This window comes from Patella vulgata, chromosome 6 (genome assembly GCF_932274485.2).
Source record: "Patella vulgata chromosome 6, xgPatVulg1.2, whole genome shotgun sequence".
Classification (NCBI taxonomy): Eukaryota; Metazoa; Mollusca; class Gastropoda; family Patellidae; genus Patella; species Patella vulgata.
This window is the reverse complement of record NC_065884.2, coordinates 12,337,571-12,364,975: the sequence shown is the minus strand read 5'-3', so window position 1 is coordinate 12,364,975 and position 27,405 is coordinate 12,337,571. Positions and strand designations below refer to the sequence as shown.

Here is a 27,405-nt window from a genome sequence, read left to right as displayed (position 1 = left end):
GCATACATGCACGCAATCCTATTGTGCTCTTTATTTCACACGGATGCTTTGCAGCTTCAGTGTCACTATACATTGATTCTCGCCTTCATTAGCCTTGTGGGTGCAGAAAAGTAAAACGTTACCCCCTATTTAATTTCATAATACGTCGACATTTTTCTTTTTGATGACGTTTTTCTCATTCTGCGTTGGCGTCTGTCAGTGATCAAAGATCTAGATTAACCCCTGAGTTTGTTTAAAACATGAGGACCATTATAACTACTTGTTAAGGAGAAAAACGTAAATGAATTAAGAGTTGGACCAATTGGTATTGACAGGCCAAATCAATAGGTTTCACTAAAGCCAATCAGTGTCTTTAAGGGAATGGTCGTCTTCATACATGGGAATCTCTGACATTCGATCTACAAATCCATTCGTTACCATTTCTATCTTTTACTATAGATTATGTACAATTTAGGGCAGAAAATTGGGTAAATTTTGTCTTCATTAAAAGGTCTATGATGTGAAAATCAAATAAAAGTATTTACCACGATCGTTAACAGAAATACATCGATAGAAAAGTTTCATAGACATTCGAGCACTCTATTGAAGGAATTAGTTGGTTGGAATAAAGAAGTTATAGAGGAAAAGGTGTCTTGTTTCTTTGTTCTCTTTCAAAAACAAAGAGACGGTTAAACTTATGAACTTTAAAATAAATTCATAATAAATACTGTTTAACACGAAATTTAATTCCGCTGGTTATTTTGAACTTGCGGCAGTATCTAATGATGAAATTAATGATTATTACCTTATTATGGATGTTGTGGGGAGTAACATTCTAGAACATGCCTTACTGTTCTGATTGACCCGCTACCCGAATTTTTCTGACAAATTCTTAACGCAATATGAAAACGAACGCTTTATAAATACCGATCAACTGTAATATGCATATTGATACGCCCACATTTCAAGGTGGGTGTATTATGTCGTCAGCCCGCCCGTCGGTCTGTCGACTTTTTCGGTCACTTGGGCCGTCCGATCATCAACAATTGGGATAGGCACTACAGTTTTCAACGTGAAGCATTGTGGTCATGACGGGATGAACCCTATCGATATTCAGCGTTCAACGACCTTTCGTACCAGAGTTGTGTCCCTTGTTGAACGCCATAGAGGCTGTATTGGTTAACGGATGTTTTCACCGTTCCGCTCTGAAATCGACAGACGCTACAGTTTTTTTTTTAAAAATTTGGTTCGAAGCATTGGAGTCATGAGAAGACGAACTCTATAGATATTCAAGCTTTCTTTGATATTCCGTTCCAGAGTTACCCCCAACCCAACCCCACTGTTTACCGAAAAACTTATGTACGCAATAGATGCTATAGCTTTTGGAGTGTTCGTTTAAAATTTGACGTGAAACATTATGGTCAATAGAGGACGAACGCCATCGATATTTAGCCTTCTCCAACTTCCAGGTCCAGAGTAGTCCCGCCTTTGCCGAAATATCAAATTCGGTCAATATCCAAGTTTTTCCTTTAGGATAAACTGCTGGAAAGACATTACTGCTATGTGGGTGTATTCTTAAAGAATAAATGCAGTGGTATGAAAGGGCACCAGCTAACCACAATCCAGATATATTATCGGTAAAAAGACAGCACACTATGAACACAAAACATGGAAACCGAAAGCCATGAAAAGTCTTTCCAACCTATGAGCGGTTTCATTTAATTTGTATTTTGTCTGTGGTCTCGGTTTGCGAAACCGCCCTCCCCCACCCCCGTTTATGTGTCCAGTTACTGTGCCCTGCAATGAGAAGACTCTCAATGCGCGTCAATTTTCCATCTTCATTATCCCAGTCGATGCAGAATAGTAGGACGTTAAATCCTATTCCATTGCATTTCACTTCCATTGAGCGGCTTCACTTACTTTGTAAATTGTCTGTGGTCTCGATTACCAAGACCATGTCTCTTTAAGATGTCCAATTATCGTGCCACCGCACCTCAATAATTGACTTTTGAGTGTTTTTATTTTTTGTTGTTAGTTACGGTTACTTCTGACCTTACCGTTGTCTATTTAGATTATTTAAAGCACAGTAGGGGGTCGATTAAATGTTTTGACCCGCTAATGTCATTTAATCGCTTGAATAGACAATTTGTATATTAATGTTGTTACTAGTACAAAAAAGCCGCACAAACCAGCATGACCGAATGATGATAACAAACTCAATGTATGCTCTGACGTCATTGTTGTTCAGTTACTTGTAACATTAAACAAATTTGCATTTTAAGTTATCGGTAACATGGTTGCCTCTATGGAACACGGATTGGTTCAATGGATTCCATGACGTCATATGTATATATCACAAGCTTTTTCGTGTAAATGTATGGTATCTTCTACTGGATCATTGACGTAATACACGTCAATAATAATTTTTATTCAATTTCTTGATGAATTAAATTCAATATTATGCTTTCACGTATATTGGATCGGGTACAGTCTATAATTGAGGTTAATATTATATTATATTATTACATTGAAACTTTATGAATAATTTACTCTATTGTGTTGTCTTCGATAAAAGTTTAGAATTAAAAACGAACTCTAGGCCTTCCAAGTTTTACAGGTTGATTGTGTTAGTCTGTGCAGCTAGAAAAAAAAAGATTTTCCTTTCCAAGTAATGCAACCAAAATTGGTTAAATGTCTGCATGCTTACTTATATACGTTTCGACCAAAGTAGAGTTTTAGTTCGGGACTAATGCAATACACAAATTCATTTATAAAGCACTTGATAACAATGCCGATATTTGCATTAAGCCCACCCCTGGCGGCGAGGAATAGGCTGGCAGACTCAATATCCAAGGTCGAATACACACTGGTCGATTTATGACCAGACTCGTGCTTAACGTCCGCTTCCATCTAGGGTGATATCAGAAACGAGTGTTTCCTAGGAAACTTGAGAGAGGAGCCAGTCGTTAGGACTAGACGGCGTCATATCCTTCATTATGTTTGAAAACCGCCCTTACATGGGCGCCGCCATATTGAAATCACGTGACACACTCCCGTGGTTATTCGTTTGCAGTATGACGTTAAGCCGTTGAGCTGGCGGCGTACGACATTCTCACGCGATTTGATTTCGGCGTCGTGAGGTGAAAGATATCTGGATTTCACAGAGGATCTGCCTGCACACCGTTAGCAATGTTAGCAGAGTCAAAAGCCTCGGATGACTGTTAGCTCAGTCAGTTCCTCCCCGTGTGGGGTGGGCTTTAGCAAACGAAACACGTGTACTCTACATTATTTTCTCATGTGATATTATATTTTACAAAAGTATAATTATGATGACCAATGACTCGCATCGTTTATGAAATTATTCTTTTATTGCAGACTCTAGTGGCTGAAACCTTAGTGCTAGCCAAAACACATGGTTACGTAGAAAAAATAGAAAATGAACTGGAGGAGGAAATCAGACGAGATAATAAGGCGCCACCTAAGCAAACCGTGGCTAGGTAAGTCTCGAAAACATTCAATTTTGAATGTTTGTATAATTGAATGCTGCCATAGTCGCGCTAGATGGCAAAAAGAACAGTTTCCAATTAACAGCAATAATAGCGGCCTGTCTGCAAAGTAATTGACAAGCGCGGCGAAATAAACACAGTGAACAAAGACATTCTAAATAGTTGCTACATTTTTAAGAATGTATATCGCGCATGCGTACTTCTTATTTGATACCAGACTAGAATCCATGAGCGAGGCCTTGCGGTTTTAAAATACACGTTTCCCTTCTAAAAACATACCCCCCCCTCCCCCTCCCCCTCCCCGCATACTAGAAAGTCAAGCTGTATACACATACATAATACTGTATGCGTATTAAAGTCCACAGCTTAAGTTCTATTGAATAATGCCAGAAATGCTAAAGTCCCCAGCTTAAGTTCCCTTGAACAGTGCCAGAAACAAATCAAGGTTTAATGCGTGGTTTATTGCAAACTATTTACACCAGAAACATAGCCATTCATCTTGATTGATGGATTATAAAACATCATATTTTTAAGTTTAATATAAGGTACTGAATGTCTTATAAGAAGATCATTTCCTCTTTTGGTATTGGTTGACTTCGTACCATAGCGACCAATCATAACGGATGTTGTACACAATGTAGACCAAGTATCTGTCCATTGTTATAAGGATACAAGTTGTCCAAGTTTAAAGTACTGAATGTCTTATAAGATCATTCGAGGGCGGGGCGGGGGAGGGGGCTGAATGGCCGAATGGTGTGCGCGTTGTATCATGAGATCTGTCAATGAGCCAGCTGGCGTGGTTTCGATTCCCTGGTTGTGCGTGACAAGGAGTATGATCGCTTCTCCAACCGTATGGGGTTTCTCCGAGTCTACCGGCTTTCCCCCACTGCTAAAGACCCCTACCCGCAAGCGAATTATTGAAATAAATTTGAACCATATGTTAGTCCCGAATTGATCTAGTTTGTGTCAAGTGGAAGTTAAACCCCATTTCTCTCTATATATAAGATCATTCATTGGCGTATAATGCACCTCCAGCTCCCTCGCTCCCGCCAGATGCGGTGAACTGTCCATTTTTCGGGCAATGTAATTCAGATTTTCGGGCACAAACATCAGAGAATAAGTCCATAAATATAATTGTAAAATGAAATCGCTTGTTTAGTTAATGACTGATTCATTCTGAAAATTCTGGTGACGGATGGTGTACCCTATGCAAACCAACTTGACCCTTTCTAGAATTTATGCTTTTGTATTTCAGATGTCCACGTAAATTATGACGTTTTTTGTTATTTGTAGGTGGCGTCGTGAAGGAGAAAAAATATTACGGAGTAAATATATGTTATTAGCTGTGGTCCTGCTATGTGTGGTAGATTGTGCTTTAGTCTTAGGAGAACTTATACTTGATCTTTATAAAGTCAGAAGTAAGTAAAAAAAAAATCATCGAGCAAAAATTTATATTTTATTATTGATATCGATATGAAGTATAAAAAGATGAATAATCATTTAATTGAAACAAAAATATATAGTTATTATTGATATTGATATGAAATATAAAGAGATAAATAAATCGATTATTTAATTTAAACAAAAATATACATTTATATATTATTGATATCGATATGAAGTATAAAAAGATAAATAAATGGATAATTTAATTGAAACAAAAATGTATATTTATATATTATTGATATCGATTAAATGCCATTGATCATTTTGTCTGAAACCTACACAGTGTTGGATGTTAAATTAAACAAATCGATTTTCAATTAAATTTACATCGATTTTGTCTTTAGCTTAAATCAATTTCAATTTAATTCTGGTATCGATTTTAACATCTGGTCGATAACAGACACAGAGAAATAGATCAAAAAATATCAAAACCTGCGATCACAAGAAAAATCACAAAAGATACTAAATTTATGCTGATGAAAACATATATGAACAAGTACTAACTGGTTCAGGGGGAGGGGAGGGGGTGCAGCCGATAGGTCTCTCCGGGGCCAATGAAGCTCCCGGGCCCAAAAACATCTATTTATTATTTGCTACGTAGGCATGGCCGGTATTTGAGCCGCAGAACCCCGACACCCCGCCCCCGCGGTGCCCATTCCTTGTCCTTGCACAGGTGTAGGAGTCAAATCTTTTGAGAAAAGTTTGTCGTACTTCGGCATATATAAAATTCTCTCGGCGGCCCTGAGTACCAGACTGTACATACGCGTAGGTAAACGCTGGAGTTAGCTACGCTTTTTGTCAATCCTTATTTGGGGGATTTTGAATCACTTGCAAAGTGAAAATGAAATGAAGTGGGGTTTAACGTCTTACTCTTTTGCCCTGGCAGGGCTAATGAAGACAGGCATACAGTGTGATATGAGGCACAACGACCTACTCTTATATCGAATTCCAACTTCCAAGGGATCTTTAACATGCAATTCCCATCCAAACGACTAAACGTTTGCCCTTGCTAGGCCCTCTGTCCTGCACCACTGACTATCCCGATGAACTTTGTCTGCCAACACAGGTTTCCAACCTGCGATCTCCAGGTTACCGAGCCCACGCCTTATCCGTTGAGCAACAGTGGCTCCCAATTGCAAAGTACAATATTGTAAAATGGTCCACTGTCTACCAAAATATTATTCAATCTGAATGAAGTACAGATCTATATTTTGATGGGGTGGGGCATGAGATTTATCAGACCGGAAGATCCTGAATATCGGTTTGTAGATCACCTCGTGTTCATTGTGATGTATCGTGCCTGGACTAAAGATAGAAATGGCGACCGAGAAAGTTAGAGATGAACGTAATTTTGTCTATTATTATCGTCTGTCTGATTGATCGTGGTTCAGTTGGAAGTTTACAAAACTAGTCAGTTGTCATTGTATAAGTCTGATATTCTATCTAGACAGAACCCGGGTCTTATCTGTCGATACTTAATGTTGATGTAACATTGAATGACGTGTTATAACTGATTGAATTCAAACCCTTTATTATGCGACCGGAGCCACGGTGGCTCAGTGAGTAAGAAGTTGGCTCGCTGACCCTTAGGTCCCTTGATCTATCCATGTGTTTGCCAAGAAAGTTCATCTGGATTTTCGTGTACCATTTGTAGGCAATGCATTTTCAGCCTTTTAAACTTCGAGCATTTCTGGTAGAACGTTTGCAAATCTTCAGAAAAGTTAATAATGAGTCTCAACTTCCAAGACGTTTCTAATAATGTGCTGTTTGACATTAATTGTATCATATTTAGGTATCATTTGTTTAGCCTTTTAAGCTGCAAAATGTCTTAAGCTACGAAACATTTCACGTAGAACGTTTGCAAATCTTCAGAAAAGTTACTAATGATTCTCAACGTCCAAGACGTTTCTAATATAGGTATCATTTGTTTAGCCTTTTAAGCTACGAAACATTTTTGATAAAACGATTAAAAATATTTTCTCTTGAGAAAAGTTAATAATGATTCGTATGGATCGATTTTAAGCCTCTTTGGCTTGTTTTGTATCGTGATCTTTATGCCTTTAAATTGTGCAAATTACGAAATAAACAATGTTTAAACCAAAGGTGAATTTAAAAAGCGATTTGATGGTCTAAATTTGGTAATGTTTATATATTCCAACAGGTCTGACACGCAACACCAAGCACCCGATACCTATGAAGGTTCTTAATGCAATCGATGTCGCTTCTGCTCAAGTTATATCAAGTTATACCTGCCACTAACCCCAATTCATCCACGTTACATTTCTTTTTTCAATTTGATCTAATTACGTTGGCCATCTTAAAACTTCACTCCATAAAAAATAACCACTTAACTGTCTGGGAATTTTGCGTCATGCTCGTAGATAATTGATTTAAAGTTAGTGTAAAAGCTATCACGTAGAATATTCGTTCTTTCGTTTGATTCCACTATTTTTGCTCTGTCTCGGCTTATCAAAACAAAGATGCTACAAAGAAACTTTGGAACAAACTGAAGTGTCAGACGTACCGCACATAAGTTATCTTTTGGCTGGTTGGTTATCTTGAACTGAAAATGATAAATATTTAATGTGGACATGTAGTTGCAAATTTTATCAACAGAAATGTACTGAAATGAAATTGGGTTTAACGTCCTCCGTTTCTGCACCAACCGGGGTAATAAAAACGGGCATACGCCATGCAGTGTGCTATATGGGACATTTTGCCCAGACAGTCGCTTTCAGCCTGCTCTTAGTCGAATCCCAACTGCCAAGGGTTCTGTTTAGTGCACGCCAACATGTACACGGAACGTCATTTATTTCTGTCCCACCCAAATTTGGTTTCAACATCTGACTACTCTTCATGAAATGAAATGGAATAGTGTTTAACGTTCGACTTTTCTGCACTGACCGGACTAACGAAGATCAGCATACGCTATAATGTGTGCCCAGTAATCGTCGGATTTGAACTTCCAATGGTTCTTTTACGTGCAGATCGACATTTAACGAAGACTAGACGTTGTTCATGCCACGCTCGATCGAACACCAGTATCAAACAAGGAATGTCCTGGTTGGCGAGCCAGTGCTGTACTCACCGTGGCTCCAATTCACGTACAGCAGCGGTTTAAATGTTAGGCTCTCTGTACGGAGGAAGGCATAGAAAATATTGAAATGATTATCTAAATGCGATCTAATATCCTTATTATTTATTTAAGAAGATGATTATATGCCAGATTTAACCACTAAATCACATAAAATCAATTATAATAATCTATTATTTAGTTCCATTTACAAAACAAAAAATAAAACAAATGGACGTATTATTAATTCAGGTTGAAATGTCGACATCTCTTGCAAATCCATATCGTTAAAAAATTCTTGTATGTTGGAAGTAGATGGAAACGTGGCGCTGACACCCCACCGAAACTTACCATATATTATTTTAGTCTCAAAATAATAACATATTCTGTTGTGGGTTGCTGGGCAATTATACTACATAGTGATGCAGTGCCTGGCAAGGGACAATGTATAGTCGTTAGGATGGGACGAAAAACCGAAGAGCCGTGTACAAATTGGGGTTTACGTAAAAGATCCCTTGGCAGTTGGAATTCCATAGGTCGTAGTGCCGCTGTTCGAGCCCAATTTCCCTGGTGTACACTGTTTAGCTTATGCCCTTCTTCGATAGCCTAGTCGGGACAGAACAGTAGGATGTAAAACCCCATTTCATTTCATTTATTCTGATACTTCTTCAATTTGTTTATGTCATCTTGAAGAGTTGTGGCGCTCACTTTGACATGTTGGTTTCTCTGCATTCGTAAACTGTTGTGTGGCACAATTTCAACAGATTCAACAGACCAGATCGCTTTAGTTTTATTTGTGTGGGTCGATGTTTAACCCAAAAATAAATTTAATTGTACGGACTAACAAAACCTGTATTGTATGGAATACTAGCATACCATACTCCTTAAACGAATAGCTTGTAAACAATGAATATATAAAATTACTTTATAATTTATCCAATTATTTTTATCAGTTCTGTTTGTGAATATCTATACTGTATGTATGAACCCGAAAACACCGAAAAATACCGCAAAACACTACGAGACTCTATATTCCGAAAACACCGAAAAACTATCATAATTATACCAAAAACACACTAAATACCGACAAACCTGTAACTATAATAAAATAATAGAATAAAATAAATAAAAAAAATAAAAAAGTATATTTTGTTCAATACTAGCATACCATGCCCGTAAAACGAGTCTATGTTAAAAAAAATATATATAAAATTACTTTAGAATTGACCCAGTTATTTTTATCTATTATGTTTGTTAATACCTGTGCCGTGGATGATTAAAGAGCGGTTGTGATAAAGCGACCAAAGATAGCAGAAACCCATTTCAATTGATAACAAAAAATTATTGCGAAACAAGCAAACTAGATGTTTTAAAGAGTTTTATAATAAATCGACTGCATGTGTCTTATCTTAGAATTTGATTCTCCTCTATCTCCTAATTATCTCCTAAAAAGAAAATAGATGCGAATAAAAAGGTTTTAAAAATGCAGAAGATAAATAAACGAAAACAAAACAACACACACAAGAAAAAGAAAGAAAAAAGTGGACATTTAATTGCCAAATGTCTAAATAAACCAGATATTCAACAAGCTTTACCTGTGTTAGTGAGATAGTGCTCATATCTTTTTACTTAAAATTCAAAGTAATGGGGGATTTTATGAGGCGTCAACTTCACTTTAATTTTATTTTAAAAACAAAAGATTCCTGTGCATCTTATTACGATATTTGAGCGCTTTCTTAACATACTGGGGAGCCAAATGGCTAAGTGGGTAAAACGTTCGCTCGCTAGCCTGGAGCTCGCGTGTTCGATCCCTGCATTGGCTGAGAAAGTTTGTTGCCCGTTGGCGCAGACGAGCGATTTTTTCTTTCAACGACCAGCGATTTCACTGTTGCCTGAAAGTTACTCGAAAAAGTTGCCCGTCTGCGCCTGGCTTTACACTGACAAAGGAAATGAATGAAACCGGGTTGAATGACCTACTGTTCTGCTCCAACTGGGATAATGAAGACTGGCACACGCCATACAGTGTTCTATGTGGGAAATTTTTCCCAAACAGCAGTGCAACAGCGTACTCTTATTTTGAATTCCAACTGGCAAGAGATCTTTTAAGTGCACGTCAATGTGTACACGGAAACTCGGTTTCTCGTACCATTCGAACAACTATACATTGTCCTTTCCCAGGCCCTCGGTTATGCATCATCGACAAGGAGGGACCACGCCGGAAAAATCCGATGAATTTCCTCGGCCAGCGCAGGGATCGACCACGGGAACTCTAGGTAGCGAACCAACGTCCTACTTCACGGAGCCACCGTAAGAGAATACAGACTGGAAAATCCTGGGTAACCTTTTCGGACAACACCGGGATCGAGTCCGACGCCTTTCTCAGAATGACCCTTAGACACCGAGCAAACGGGGCTCCTGTTGTAATTAAGACTGTCCCATTAAAAGATATAACATTTTAGCAAATATCGGGGGATCACGTGGCTAAGGGGGTAAGACGCTGGCTCGCTAGCCTGGAGGTCGTGTGTTCGATCCCTGCATTGGCCGAGAAAGTTCATCCAGATTTTCCGGCGTGGTTTCCCTTTGTCAGTGATGCAGGACGGAGGGCCTGGCAAAGACAGAAACTGTTGTCTAGTCGTTCGGATGGGACGTAAAACCGAGGTCCCGTGTACATATTGGCGTGCACGTAAAAATCCCTTGGCAGTTGGTCGATATAAGAGTAGGCCGGGCAAAATTTCGCTCATAGCACACTGTATGGCGTATGCCCGTCTTCATTAGCCCAGTTTAGGAGCAGAACAGTAGGACGTTAACCCCCATTTCATTTCATTTCATTTCATAGCAAATATCTATTACTTGAACCAATCAATGTTACAACATTAAAAATAAACAGATTTGTTATGACGCTTGTTAGATGTTTTAAATCTGTTTTTTTATAGTGTTACTCGAAACAGTTAAGAATTAAAATAAACACAATCTAGACACGTTTCATATTACTGGAAATTATCAGATGGTTAAGATTAAACAAGTTTTATTTTTTGGAAACAAATACACCCAGATTTAATTATTAGTTCTTGGTTGGCTTTACGTTTCATTTAAAGTGGAGGCACCACGGTGTTTCAGTAAGTAAAGCGCTAGTCCAGGGTCTTAACTAAAGATGAAATCAAAATTTTAGTAGATACTTCAATTTTGATTGGCTAAGCACTAAAATCAATCTAATATTATCCAATCAAATTACTAAAATTTGGATTTTATCTTAGTGAAACAGGCCCCAGGGTTCGATGCTGGCGTTGATAGAGAAACGTTCCCAGGAATTGTTTTCCAGCGTGGTTTCACCTGGGGGGCCTGACAAGGACAGTGTCTAGTCGTTAGGATGAGACGAAGAAAACGAGGTCACGGGTACACGTTCGGGTAACAGAACCCTTGACAGTTGGAATTCTAAATCAGATTAGGACATAGCCCCATTTTCCGGGCAAAATTTCCCTCGCTGTGCGACTTATGCTCGTCTTCATTAGCCCAGATGGCTCAAGCGTTAAACCCTGTTTCATTTATTTAAAGTAATAGTCTATTTATATTAATATTAGTCTATTTATATTGCGCAATATCCATGCATGAGCATGGTCAAAGCGCCGTCCAAAAAACGATCACAACTGTCATAAAGTGAATGCTTTCTTAAACAAAAAGATTTTACGTCTGGACCTAAACACAACAATATCTGGGGAGTTCTTTATTTCCAGTGGCAGATCATTCCACTCTGTTGGGGCTGGGTGGGAAAAGGTCCTTTGAACAAAACGGGCTGTTTTAGACTTAGACACTACAAGGAGTTTCTTATCTACAGATCTTAAGGTCCTTGCAGTAGTGTAAGGTTGTAGGACAGAGAGAGAGATAAATGGGGTTTCTTATCTACAGATCTTAAGGTCCTTGCAGGTGTGTAGGGTTGTAAGAGAGAGAGAGAGAGAGAGGGGGGGGGAGAGAGAAATGGGGTTTAACGTCCACTCGACACAAACTAGGTCATTTCGGGACTAACATATGGTTTAATTGTTTATTTCAATAATTCGCTTGCGCATAGGTTGGACAGGCGACCCTACTCCTTGTCACGTACAACCAGGGATTCTAAATCACGCCAGTTGACTCAATGACAGGCCTTATGATACAGCGCGTACGTGCTAACCATTCGGCCATTCGGCCATCCAACCCCACAGGATTGTAAGAGATCATTCAGGTATTTTGAGGCAATTTGTCGTCATTGCTCAGCCTTTAATCATACAAATTGTTGCATCTGGGTATTAATTTAGAAATTCTAACCGTTTAAGCAATGGTACGTGAAATATTCTTGAATAAAATCCATTGTTTATCGCTTTATAACGCCACTTATTAAAAACAAAAATTATTTAGATGCTAACCAATTGAAGAATAAGAGTTTTCAAACGCAGTCTGATTTAAATACAGATCTATATTTCATTTCGTTTTTTATGCTTTCGATGGCCTATACTACTTGAAGATCTGACCAATTGTACTGGGAAGTCGAGTCAGGGGTCATACGAGCGGCTTTTGGCCCTATGACGTCAGACATTGATTAATCACTCAGCGTTGACGCTTCTAGTGGTTTACCCAGAGTTCCGTGCAGAGTACACCAAGAATTCGCCGTAACAGACCGTTTCATTGGCTAATTCCTCACACCAACTAGAACGCCTGTTATACAACAACTCTTCTAGATCCTAGTGTTGTGAAGACAAGTAAAACGAAATTTTGAACTTTAAAAAAACGAAACGAAATAGGAAATGTGTTTTAATCAGATTGTTTCAAACGTTGTATATGAGAAACGTGGAAGTTTATAAGATTCAAAAAGTTTGTAGATGATTTAATAGAAAGTTAAGATCCATTCCATATATTGCAGAGACTGGAAGTGGCTGGTTTTCATAAATTAACACTATTTCTACTTTAGTGTAGAGCCATTCTGAGCAACAACGGTTAACTAATCAATTGTACATTAAAAATATTGGCTTTATTCATGAGTAGTATAATACATACACGATTCATACACATTTCATCAGTGTTTCCACTTAAACTCTAAAAACCTATTTTTTTTCTAATTCAGTGATTGAAGTTAACTAACAATGTCTAGAGAACTAGTAAAATGTATCCTGTCAGGTTGCTATCACAGTAACTGAATAGCGTCTGACAGGCTAAGAGCTACGGAAATTAATGGGTTTGCACTTACATAGTGTTGCCTTTTATATTGCAACGCCGAACAGATCGTACTTAACGTTAAACAAATTTACCTTGGCACAAATAGCTAATTTCAGATCAATTAAAGGTTTGAATAAAGTTTTTAGAAATTATTTGTTAAACGTATCGATCGGTGTATTTATCGGTTTGTCGCTGTAGAAAGAACCAATCAATCACGCTTTAATACTTTGAGCTAACATAGTCCTTCTACTTACAACAACTCCTTACAAAGTCTCAATGGTCCCTTCAATTAGAACTAATTTTGTATTACTGTATAAAAAAACAGGTTGCTTTGTAACTGGGTTTTGCCCACTAGCCACGCGGGGGAATTTATTATATGGTTGCCTTTGTGATCAAATATTACGAAATGTATTTCCATCAATCATATCCAAAAAAAACATTAAAAAAACTTATGAATACACGGGATTTGTTATAGCTGTAAACGGAACTTTTCCCAGTAATTTCCTCGCCTGCAAGACATGTTCTTTTACTTACTTCTAGTAATAACCTAATAGCCTGAAACATGTCATCTCAATATAAATTGACAAACCCGTCTTTAATAATAGCACGGTATATGTATATTGTATGTTATATACTATTCAAAAAAAGTAGGGGATATTTGATTTTTATGTGTTATTAAAGTCACCTAATGAAACTGACGAAGAAACAAATGACAAAATGAAATGAAGTTCACATTCATCGATTTATTCCAAATGATCGTTAGACTAAGTAAGGCACAGACTGACCATTATAAGGGTAAAATGATACCCGGTGTCAAACAGCAAAGTTACCACAGCATCACAACCAGGTCAGTAACGGGTAAATCCTCCTCTGTTTGCCAAACAAGCATTGATCCGACGTGGCATACTCCTAATGAGACGTCTAAGGTCATTTTGGTCCAGATTGTCCCATTCCTGTTGCAACGCAGCAGCAAGTTCTTGGACATTGGCAGGACGTTGTTGACGTTGACGTAACCTCTGTCCAAGCATGTCCCAGACATGCTCGATGGGGGAGAGGTCGGGACTCAGTGCTGGCCAAGGTAATGTGGTGATGTTCTGTTGTTGGAGGTAACCTGTAACGATCCTGGCCCTGTGACATCTTGCGTTGTCATCCTGGAAGATGAAACGGCGGCCATGACGTCGTGCGAACGGCACAACATGGACTGCCAAGATGTTGTCCCGGTAGTACTGGCCTGTAACACGCCCTGCAACAACATGTAAAGCCGTTCTTCCAGCAACAGTGATGCCTCCCCACACCATAACAGAACCACCCCCAAATCGATCATGTCTGATGACGTTTACGTCTTGGAAGCGCTCGTTTCGACGACGCCACACCCTCCTACGTCTGTCCAAAAAATCAACAGTGAACCTTGACTCATCTGAAAACATCACATTGCTCCAGCGTCGATTATCCCAGTGTTGACGATCCCTACACCAACGACGTCTTGCCTGAATGTGATGATCTCTCAAACAAGGGATCACGCGAGGACGTCGGGCGCGAAGGTGACCCCTATGCAGTCGATTCCGAATCATCTGGCCACTCACTCTCACACCAGTGTCTGTTTGAAGACGAGCGCTGATCTGATTTGCTGTGATCACACGATTTCTCAAGGCCAAGGTACGGATAAATCGATCCTGGGCTTGCGTTGTCGCCCTTGGTCGACCTGAGCGTGGTCTGTCCTGTACAGATTGTGTATCACGGTATCTGGACCATAGCCTGCTTATGACAGACTGAGAAACATTCATCGTCCGCGCCACAACCGCCTGTGTTGTGCCGATCTGTAGCATGCCAAGGGCACGTAACCTTTCATTTTGGGTAAGCCGACGCATATCAAAATTTGTTTTCTGGTCACTAAAACAATTAAACTGATGTTTCCACCCTGGAATTCAATGCCACAATGACTGTAACATTCAAAGTCAGAGTCGTGCAAATCTTGGGTTGGACCCCCATGATGATCCCAAGCATCACCTGCATTCCATGCGGTAGCTATTGGTGCGTTTGGGCGTCACATGTAACTGGAAATGTTTCTTCTGTTAGGTTCTATAGTGACTTTTTTCGTAGTCATTTGCATATTTTAGTATTATGCCCCCAAAATCAAATATCCCCTACTTTTTTTGAATAGTATATATATTTATTAAACATGCATTATACAAGAGCTAAATCTGCCTATTGCAGGTATTTTTTTACGCCTGAAATGTTATATAAACTATTAATTAGACATTAAATTAACATGACAAGAACATAATCAACTCTCGATGCCATCTTATGTGTCTGATTTTCATTAGATTTGAATCCGATCTGCTGTTAAACGCCCATTGATGATTAACCTCAAAAATGGATAATCGAGACTTTCTTTATTATCGGTACAGCATTAACAATGACAATCGAGGCTATAGTGTTTTTAAAATGCGGTTTTCTCAGCTCCGAGTGAAGTAATTTGACTACAATTTTCAGCATATCCCCTTTACATTATCTAGTTTCTTAAACTGTTATCGCGGGAGCTGCCAATTCTTTACTTTATCTAATCTGCTATAATGTATCTTTAAAAGAAATGTAGCAATGTTTTATACCAAGATGTTCATGCGAAATGCTCACATAAAATGTTAAATAACTGGGTATAATTGTTTATGTGTGGTGCTTTTCACCTGCACTTACTATTAAACGTTCATTCAACCTAAGTTGAATCAGAGATGTAATCTGGAGAACACAAGGTAATGGCTTAAAACCAGTACCGATTTAAGATATAGATAAATACTTTGGAGTGATTAAAAGATGACAAACACAATATTTAACGTGGGCGTTAATCTAAGTTAGAATAAAATATAGTTTAATTGTACAAAACAGCACGTTACGTACTTTAAGACTTATAGAATAAAATATGGTATCATTTATCCCAAGGGCACAACAAAGCACGTTACAGAATATAGTACCATTAACCTAAATGTGCAATAAAACATGTCACGTATTTACAGACTTGGTACCGTCTATCCTAAATGTACAATAGAAATGCCACGTACTTATAGAATAAACACAGTCATAAATGTACACGAAAACAAGGCATTTACGAATGTGCAGACTTGCATAGTATAATAAAATATAGTATGATCGACCCAAAGGTACAACAAACATGTCACGTACTTACATAATAAAATATAGTGCCGTCGATCCTAAAGGTGTCACGTACTTTTACAGAATAAAATATAGTGCCGTCGATCCTAATTGTTCGTACAGAAAAAAATATGGTACATGTACCATTATCCTAAACGTGTCACGTACTTTTATAAAATACATGTAAGATATATTATCGTCAGCCTAAACGTACATCAAAACATGACACGTATTTACAGAATAAAATATATTATCGTCGGCCTAAACGTACACCAAAACATGACACGTATTTACAGAATACGATATAGTATCTTCGGCCTAAACGTACATCAAAACATGACACGTATTTACAGAATAAAATATAATATCTTCGGTCTAAACGTACACCAAAACATGACACGTATTTACAGGATAAAATATAATAGAGACTTTTGGCAAGCGTAAATTCTTGGTCCGTATCCGTATAGATTTTGCGTGTGACGTCATCAATGTGTGTGTATTTCTCATACGTGATACGGAACACGGATACGGCAGCACGTATCGAACAGTTTTCATACGGAAAAGGTCCGTATAACATTGTCGTCTTTTTACTGTCTTTTTTTGCTACTTTTAGACGCTGAAATGTTGTATCATAGCGTTTTTTATGAATCTATGTGTATCCTAGAACACGAAGGTGTATATTTGATGTGATTTAACCATGATAAAGACTGGAATTTAATCTTTATTTTTGATGGGATTTTCATACTTTTCCCGTCTGTCTGCATGCTGGTTGATCTACGTGCTAAATTTAGGGAGGTGGGATCTTAAAAATCTAAACTTTCTGAAATGATACATAAGTATAACCAATGTCAACATTAATTTTTTTTTAATATCGAGCGACTTCACTCGCACCGAGAAATTGCAGGCTAGGCACTTGACTAGTACTGATGGTGACCTTGGTAGATATCTGCCATCATGCTGTAATAGAACTAAGCTCGGCTCAGCGATGCAAACGTACGCGACGCGAAAATCTGCCAAAACTCAAAAACTGCATTGACGCAACGTATCACGTATACATACGGATACGTGATACGGATGGTAAAATTCCGCTTGCTAAAAGTCTCTAATATCTTCGGTCTAAACGTACACCAAAACATGACACGTATTTACAGAATAAAATATAGTAACATCGGCCTAAACGTACATCAAAACATGACACGTATTTACAGAATAAAATATAATATCTTCGGCCTAAACGTACATCAAAACATGACACGTATTTACAGAATAAAATATAGTAACATCGGCCTAAACGTACAACAAAACATGACACGTATTTACAGAATAAAATATAGTAACATCAATCCTAATGGGCAATCAGATTCAAAGTACGCCAAAACAAAATAATAACAGTCGTGGATATATCCACCGGAATGGGTCAGGTGTATAAATACAATGTCAGCACTACTTGGTTGTCCAAGAGCCCACAAACATGCCAATTTGACCTCTTTATTTTGTTTTAAAATATAAATTATCTTTTTGGTATTTCAGATACGTTACAGTCAAGTAAAACTGAAATGGAGGGATTTATATCAGGACTCCATAGGCAGTATCCTCAAGATATAGTGGACGTGGAGGTAGAAATACGTGTGATATTCATGAAAATACTTGATTCTAAAATACATTGGAATTACTATTCTCATAATGCAACAACTTTAAACAACGATACATCAGAACATGCAGGTCAGGCGTCTTCGTCACGCAGGCGCCGTGATTCAGTGTCCTATAATAACGGATATGACGTCGGTACAGGAAGTGGAAATTATAGTATTGATAATAAAATGCAAACTCATTCAGTTGGTGTAAAGCACAGTGTTGTTATGGGAGCGCACAGACATAGTGTTGAAGATGACATAGCCCATGCATTCCACTTGGCCAGTATTACAATATTAGCTATATTGGTGATTGAGGTAAGTATAGGCTACACACTTTTAAATTTCTAAGGGCGGATGAGGGGAGGGGGGAGGGTCTGTCAGAAGGTCTGTCATTGAGTCAAGTGACGTGGTCTCGATTTCCCGCTTGTACGTGACAACCTAACCTAACCTCCTGCTTAAGACCCATAATTATTGAAATAAAATTAAACATTATGTTATTCCCGACATTACCAAGTTTGTGTCGAGTGAACGTTAACACCCCCCCCCCCTTGTCCCTCTCTCTCTCTCTCTCTCTCTCTCTCTCTTAATTTCTAAATGATAAACATGTTTTGATTATGCACTGTATAATATAGGTGTCTCGTCAGGATACCCGGCACTACTTCTACCCTCCTCTGGAGTCCCGTACCACTAGTGAGATTTAACCGGTAGATTATGCTTTTAGACTTCAGGGGGGTTGGATGGCAGAATAGTTAGCACGTGCGTGCTGTATCATAAGACCTGTCATTGAGTCAACTGGCGTGGTTTCGAATCCCCGGTTGTACGTGACAAGGAGTAGGGTCGCCTACTGCTAAAGACCCCTACGCGCAAGCGAATTATTGAAATAAAATTAAACCATATTATGTTAGTCCCGAAATGACCTAGTTTATGTCGAGTGGACGTTAAACCCCATTTCTCTCTCTCTCTTTTTAGACTTCAAATAGGTAACATTGTTATTATTGCGGGCGCTTTGGTTTACAAAGAGGGACTTGGTGCTTGATAGAAATACTCTCGATCACTACAAACTTGACGGGTTCTTAATTTGGGTACCATTTGAACCTGGCGAATTCTTACACAAACTCTTTCATATATCTGGATGTGCAGATGTGTCAGAAAACACCACAGCATATACTTAATTTGAAGAGACGCCAGATTCTTATCAAGACAATCTAATTAAAATTGTAGCTTTATTTATATTTTGATTTTCTAAATTACATAAGATTGGACATAGCTAAACATCGCCCAGATTGTGGTACGAGCACCATAATTGGCAGGAAGACGCCTTTTGGGATATTTACGTAAAAAATGCCGTTAGTCACGTGAAAATCCAAAATGGCCGCCATTTGGTCAAGATGAACGCCATTTCAGGCAATCACCACTGTTATTAATATTTCACTTGACGTAGATGACCGAAATAAACGTTTTATTCAGCTGAAAATATACCGTTTTATTGCATTTATCTATTAACAAGAATAACGATCAAAAGAAATCGGTGTATCAATATTTCTTGAATTAGTAACTGGTCTTCTAGCGCTGCTCATCCAATTTCTACATAAATCAGTGAACGATGTTTTGGCGTGATTGGATGGGAGAGAGAGAGAGAGAGAGAGAGAGAGAGAGAGAGAGAGAGATGGGTTTAACGTCCACTCGATACATACTAGGTCATTTCGGGACTTACACGTGGTTCAAATTTATTTCAACAATTCGCTTGCGCGTAGGGCTTTTTAGCAGTGGGGGAAACCGGAATAACGTGAAAGCATAAAAAACGAAATAAATACCATTTAATTTTAATCCGAGAGTATCAGTGTAAAGATACCAATCATTGTCTGACTACATGAAAGTATTTCAACCTAGATGGTAATTTAAAAAAAAATAATGCTAATCACCTTAGATGGTCGTTGCATGGATAAAATCCAAAATCGAATGCCGAAGAAATTTTGATTAGGAATCATGTTTTAGAGTTCTTTCTCGAATTGGTACAGTGTGAAAGTAACTAAAATTATAGTTAAAAGGCAAATTGATAATATTAAGTTCATTGGTGAGATCACAGGAAAGGCTCTTGATAGAAAAAGACAAATTAACAAAAGGAAATGAGGTTTAACGTCCTACTGTTTGCACTGACTGGGTATACGTTGTCTCTTGCCAGACCTTCCGTCCTGCACCACTACCAAGGAAGAACCACACCGGAAAATCAAGATGAACTCTGCCAACACCGGGATCGAACCCGAAACGTCCAGGTTATTGAGCCAACGTCTTACTCCCTGGGCCACCGCACAAAATTAACACGAAGCGAATCGAATTAATTATACTAATATATTATCTCTGTATAATTGTATTATCAGTTGATTATGGGTATTACCCCAAATCCCCGGGGATGCTATACTAGACGATGGAATTATTATCCAATCTTCCAGATGTTACCAGTACAGTTACTTTAACACTTTCAACAACTTCGTGCTTGTTGATATTTAGTAGTTATTAGTGGTTAACAAATCCACCCCCGTTTATAAAACTTCGTGATTGTTAAATATTTAGTATTTAGTCTAAAACAACTCTTTGTTTCGGCCCATGGTCGAAGAAGCCGCGGTGGCTCAGTGAGCATAGCGCTGACTTGCTAACCAGAACGTCCGGGATTCGATCCTGAATTTGTCAACGTTGCAGGATTGGGCGGGGGGGGGGGGGGCGCTGGTAAGGATAGTGTCTAGGACTCTTTAGCAATGGAAAAAAAACGAGGACCTAAAGAAAATCCACGAGGTTGGACAGACGACTCTTCTCGCTGTCAGGGACAAGCGGGGAGTCGAAAACACGCCGCTTGACTGTAGCGGGGAATCGAAAACACGATACTTGACTGTAGCCGGGAATCGAAAACACGCCACTTGTTGACTCTATGGCAGACCTTGATCTAATACACACGTGTTAAACCATTCAGCCATACCAAATACAAAAAATCTATCCTACTGCAGTTTTTATTGCGTTTCACATTTTATGATTAATTTTACACCGTATATTTAAAATCCTCGGCAATTCATCGCCCCTCTTGCTACGTGGGTCTCCCCAGGGACTACCGAATGCGGTATGCATGCAAGTTAGGTTTTAATGGAATCTGACAATTATATCAAATAAAAAATACATTGGGGGCTTTTCCAATCTGGAAACGTGTGTGTGACGTCAATTGAAACGTGTGTGTGCCGTCATTTTGCTATTCTATTATTTATGTAACAAAAAACAGTTCGCAGTATTGAATTAAACATACATTATGCAAGAGTTAAATCTGCCAATTGCGGGTCTTTATTTAGACTTGAAATGTTATCTAAATTATTAATTAGACATTAATGAACTTATCCAGACCATAATCAACTATCGATGGCATCGCTAGCCTGCGATATTTACTGGATTAGAACACGGTCTGCTGCTTCGGTTAAATCAAAACGTGGATAATCGAGACTTATGTTTTTTATCGTACCGACTTTAGTAATGATGGTCGAGGCTAGGCCCAAAATTCAGGATGGATCAATTTGACTGAAATTTTCAGCAAATTCCCTTTACATTATCTAGTTTTTAACTATTATACCAGTTCTTTATTAATTAATAACAACAGAAACACAAATCAACAGGGACATGTTAAGGAATTTGGACGGCAAGAGGTCCAACATGGATACAACGTCAAATTGGATAGGAGGTCTTGGGGATTACCCAAGAATTTGACCAAATCAGAAGCTCTGGGATAAGATTGCTACTCATTTAGGTCCATACGTGTATAAGTTTAGAGTGGAGTCAAGCCAAAACGGAAATGCTTCGAACGTTTGTTTCTTACATGAATGAAGGAGAAAGAAAAATATTCTTTGTGCAAGCAGGGTGAATTGAGCCCCCCCCCACCCCACCCCACACACACCCGTTCACCAAGCGTGAAGTCCTCTCTGGACCAAAAGTTATCTGTATCGGTAACGTTTAACTAGTAGTCCCATAAGATACATTATAATAATATTATAACCCCGCTGTGACCATAACTCAACCCTCACTGTACATCAACAGCTGTCCCTGTACGATCATCATCTAATAAACATAGAAATATTGCACAGTTTATATCCACACGATCAGACCTTGGAGGGTATTTTATGTTTTTGTTTTCTTGTATAATCAAATTTTGTTAAAAGCATGTCCGTGTTTGTGTAAATTCTCTCTGCGATTAATTTCATTGGTGTTTATAGTCACAAGGGTACTGTGTAACGGTAAAGCTATTATTAACCCAAACCAGATATTTCTCGGGTGATTTTAAAGAATCATATTCCATTTGAGAAAATTCAATAAATAGCTTTCCGTTAATACGAAGATTAACATATAATCATTTTTTTTTCTAATTTTCATTTTAGGAATGACTCACAGAAGATATTTTGTTAGGTTACAAATACTAAACCGTGTCGATTTTATTAGACCTAATTAGGAAATGAAATGAAATAAAATATGGTTTTAAGGACAGCGGCGCTACGATCATTCTTATATCAAATTTCAATTGCCAATGGATCTTTTACGTACACGCCATTGTGTACACGGGCCCTTGGATTTTCGTTCCATCCGAACGACTATAAAGCTGTCCTTATTAGGCCCTCCGTCCTGCACCACTGACAAGGCGAACCATCCTGGGAAATCCCGATGAACTGACCTAATTAGGGCCGCAGGGATAATTTTTATGTGCCGGAGGAAGACATTATCCCCCACCCCCGCCTTTCACTTTACTCCTACATCGCCAGGGTAGGGCACCGGGGATCGAAATGGTGGGTACTGTGGCACCAAAACCGGCGTAAATAAAATAAATGGATATTTATACCCCCTTCCCCTTCCCTGGGTCTTCATGGACCCCGGCGCGATGTACCTAATGAGTTAGCAATCACCAAGTAAAGTAAAACAATAAATTTTATGGGCCAATCCGAGATTGAATATTTGTCCCTTACATCTATTTTTTACAAATTATATATAACAACCAAAGTATTATTATAATCTGATCAGAATTTGATAGAATTTGAAAACCCAAAATCTGAATACCATATATCCATCTTAATCAGACAGTTTCTGGGTTATGTCACGATGTAAACATTTGTTACAAGTTCTGCTGCTTTATGTTTATTTTATATAGTTAAGGCTAAAAAACCACAGATTTTACTGACAGTATAAAGAATTACGCTATCCGAAACATGGTAAAAACCGAGGACTTAATGCTATCTGGGGATTTATTTCTGTTTAAGAAATCTGATCTCAGGGAGTATAAATTGGAGAATTATGTTTGAAACAACGAAAGCATTCATCTAGTGACTTGTTTGATATGCAATTTGCTCCTACAATCCAACCAAAACATTCACTGTTGCGCAGATATAATCACCCATTAACGCAAAATAAAATCGCAAGAAAAGCATTACTATAAACCTGACACATGTGAATGTTCGATAAATTCAATACGGTTCAGTTCCAATGTCCACGAAACGAGAAAAAGGTAGTCACAGTTTAGGGGGGGGGGGAAGAGGGGGTGGGGGTTAACGTCATATCGGGACTAGCATATGGTTCAATTCTATTTCAATAATTCGCTTGCGCGTAGAGGTCTTTAGCAGTGGGAGGAAACCGGAGGACCTGGAGACATCCCACGAGCTTGGCCAAACTGCCCTACTCCTTGTCACGTACAACCGGGGAATGGAAACCACGCCAGTTGACTCAATGACCGACCTTATGATACAGCGCGCACGCGCCAACGATTCGACCATCCAACCCCCTCACAGTCAGGCTCGTACCTAGGGAGGGCGCAACTCCCCCCCCCCCCCTGTAAAATAATTGTCGACCATAGATATACATGTCCATTAATTTTAAAGCACCCCCGAGAACACTTCCCGCCCTCCTCGTTGCTCTGAGCTAGTTAGGGAACAAATATTATTTTTGATATAACTAAAAGCAATATTAAGAAACAAACAAAGATCAAAAGGAGACAAAAATTTCTCTGACGTATAATCAGTTATTTACTGCATGTATACCACTGGAAGTTTGTACATCCCTTGAGGTCATTATCACAAGTCACCGTAGGTAGGTAGTCATTAGGGATAAGGGATTCAGGGCTCCCGGGGTACGGGTGTGACATATGCAACAACACCTCCATCAGGTACTGATTCAGGAGCCCGGCAATGTGCAAGCTGTGTTTGGTCCCAAAGGTGTGCGCGTACATTTTACACGAGGTCATAACGTGAAATGTGGCCCCTGTCTGTTCGCCCGACGTTCCGGCGTCTACAATTACTCACTGGATACTCTAGCGACTAAGTAGTAATATGAGATAAAGAAGTATATTGATTTTCAACAAATTCCAAATATTATTGTCAAGAGTTATGACCCTTGACCGATTATAAAATCTTGCAAACCTACATCATGATCTTTAACTCCCTTTGATTTGATTAAATCAAGAGTATCTGGAAATAATAGATCAATATCAGTTGTCAGTCATTCGAATATAAAAACCCTATTTCAAAACTTCATCCAATATCAGTTTTCTTTTGAAAACAGACTTTATTGTTGTTTTATTTCTCTTTTATTGTCGTCTTGGGGAATACCTCTAGCGGGGGACACATTCAATGCCTCTGGTTTAGATGGATATGTCTAGAAAAGTGTTCTGCTACACAGACAGCTAATAAATCACAGTTATCGCAGTGCAATACGTTATTATTAGTGTAAATATAACTGTACCATGAAATGTAATAGATATTTTTGAATACTTGGTCCTAGAAATTCGGTTTTCCGATTGAATGACACTGAAGAGTTAAACACAACTAGACTTAAGTTTGAAATACTGCAATAATCTATCTTTGGACCTATTGCATGCTACTGATATAAATGGTGTGTAAAACTGATAGTAAATGCAGGCCCGTTTCCCTCTGATATGTCAATGATTTGCAATTGTATTCCAGCTATAAATCACGTGAAAACGGGTAGGGTTACCTGTCCAACCTCGGGGGGTTTTCTCCAGGTTCTTCGGATTCAAACCCCCCCCCCCACCTGCTAAAATCCCCTACGCACAAGCGAATTATTGAAATAAAATTGAATCATGTGTTAGACCTATTTTTGTTTTATGTTAAACCCATTTCTCTATCTATACCGTTTAAAACTAGAATCCATTATTTTTATATCGTTCCATTTAGGAGGTCCATTCTTTACAAATTGTCTCGATTGTCGCAAATGCAATTTTGTGCCCATATTACGTATCGTATTGTATATATATATATATATACAACATACTCAAATGTGGTTAACAGAACAAATTTGACGACTCTTTATGTGTTTTAATTGTATATAAATTAAACCATGTCTGAAAAGACATGACTAATTTCTGTTACTTACCTCTCTTTAACTCTTTCAATTGTTTGTTTTTATTATCGTACATAATAGGAAAACATTGAATATTCCCTTTAGATTGTAACTGAATTTTAACCAACTCTGTAAATGGCATTATTAATACAATATACAAAACACATGTTTACATTAAACTTCATTTATCTACGAGTCGCTAAACACCTTGATCAATAATTCTCTGTGAAGTTTGATATGGAATCAGTTGGCTATATAAACACCACAGCAAAGTAACACAATTTATATCTCATAAATGTAAATAAACCGAAAACAACGAAAACAGACCCCAACAAATTAAATTTGAGCTCACGGTCGTTTAACGCTTTTGATGTCTTTTGCTCTAAATGTGGTATCCATGCTATTTTAGATGCATAATTTTATATAATTATATTCATAATACTAGCTCTGATATTAGGCATAGCTATTGGATAATAATGTAGGAGCTGGTGTAAAAAGTACATGCAAAAGTACAACAAAGTATGTTACCTATGGGAACTACTCGGTAGAGATATGATACCAGGTGTTCTAGGCTAAGAATATATCCTACCGCGTTTACAACGTCCGTCACTACTTGTTAGCTGAAGGGATAATTTGTAGTAGAGCTTTAAATGCCGAATTTCAAATTAACGCCCCCGGTATAGTTACCAACCCATTGGATAAACGCAAAACGCAACTGTCCATTATCATTGGGTTTAACAAGTGCGTCTACTTTTTTTTTTATTCGTGCTTACAATATCTCTTTTGCTCTCATCACCTGCCGCACTATTCCCTATTTGAAATGTGAGTCTTTTTTCAAATCTTCTACTGGGCAGAAAAAAGGCTAATAAAGAAAGAGAGAGAGAAATGGGGTTTAACGTCCACTCGACACAAACTCGGCGATTTTGGGACTAACATATGGTTCAATTTTATTTCAATAATTCGCTTGCGCGTGGGGTCTTTAGCTGTGGGAGAAAATCGGAGGACCCGGAGAAAACCTACGAGGTTGGACAGGCGACCCTACACCTTGTCACGTACAACCGGGGAATCGAAACCAAAAATGACTAGTAAATGTAGGAACCGTCTATCTCTATACTATGATGATTAGCAATTGTATTTCCTTTTAAATATGCCGTGTTATATACAAAATTCTAAAGGGTCGTAACACAATCAAGCAAATTGGATATCGGGGGATTTTTTTTATCTCACTCAATATTGAAATTCTCATCTAGAGGGTCTAAGCTACAAAGTACATTAAATTGGTTCAAATACCGCTGAGAGGTTAATCAAGAAATCTTCAAATTATAGATAACATTATTAATAAGCCAAATTTTGATTCAATTACATTAGATTTCAAATCCCACTGAAACTTCCCTTTACAAGTGTTACATTTTGTGGAAAGTTTTAAGGACGTTGGAACGTTGATGACTTAGAAGTGCTTTGTAGTGCTTCCGAATAAAAATTACCATTTTTAAACTCTTCTCTGTTTGAACAATTGTAGTTTATAAAACCAGTAGATTTGTCTAATGTTCTAAAATATTGTTTTTTCAGACTATTTTAAAGACGATCTGTGCAGGAAAACCATTTTTTCATCGTAAGCTTGAAGTAGGTAGACTATATAATACATTTATTTTATTAACACGTTCTTGCTATTAGCAATAGGCAGCACGCTCACTAACCACGTTGTCCTGGGTTCATTCCCGATGTTGACCGATATTGTTCCTAGAGATGCGTCTTGTTGTTATTGCTATTGTTCCTAGAGATGCGTCTTGTTGTTATTGCTATTCGCAACATGGAGCACGCTCACTAACCAGGCTGTTCTGGGTTCATTCCCGATGTTGACCGATATTGTTCCTAGAGATGCGTCTTGTTGTTATTGTTATTCGCAACATGGAGCACGCTCACTAACCAGGCTGTTCTGGGTTCATTCCCGATGTTGACCGATATTGTTCCTACGGATGCGTCTTGTCGTTCTGCTGGGACGAAAAACCGAGGTCCCGCGCACACATTGGCATGCCCGTAAAAAACCCTTGACAGCTGGAATTCGATA

At 38.4% G+C, this 27,405-nt stretch overlaps 1 protein-coding gene across 2 annotated transcripts in view; it reads left to right on the top strand.

The window, feature by feature from the left end:
* Positions 1-27,405, top strand: part of LOC130013177 (uncharacterized) — a 120,585-nt gene that overhangs the window by 70,685 nt on the left and 22,495 nt on the right. For both annotated transcript variants that reach the window (XM_056101877.1, XM_056101876.1), the window contains 4 exons: positions 3,355-3,476; positions 4,779-4,903; positions 17,866-18,284; positions 26,907-26,960. In XM_056101877.1, coding sequence (XP_055957852.1) covers positions 3,355-3,476; positions 4,779-4,903; positions 17,866-18,284; positions 26,907-26,960 — 720 coding nt within the window. The remainder of the gene's footprint in view (positions 1-3,354; positions 3,477-4,778; positions 4,904-17,865; positions 18,285-26,906; positions 26,961-27,405) is intronic.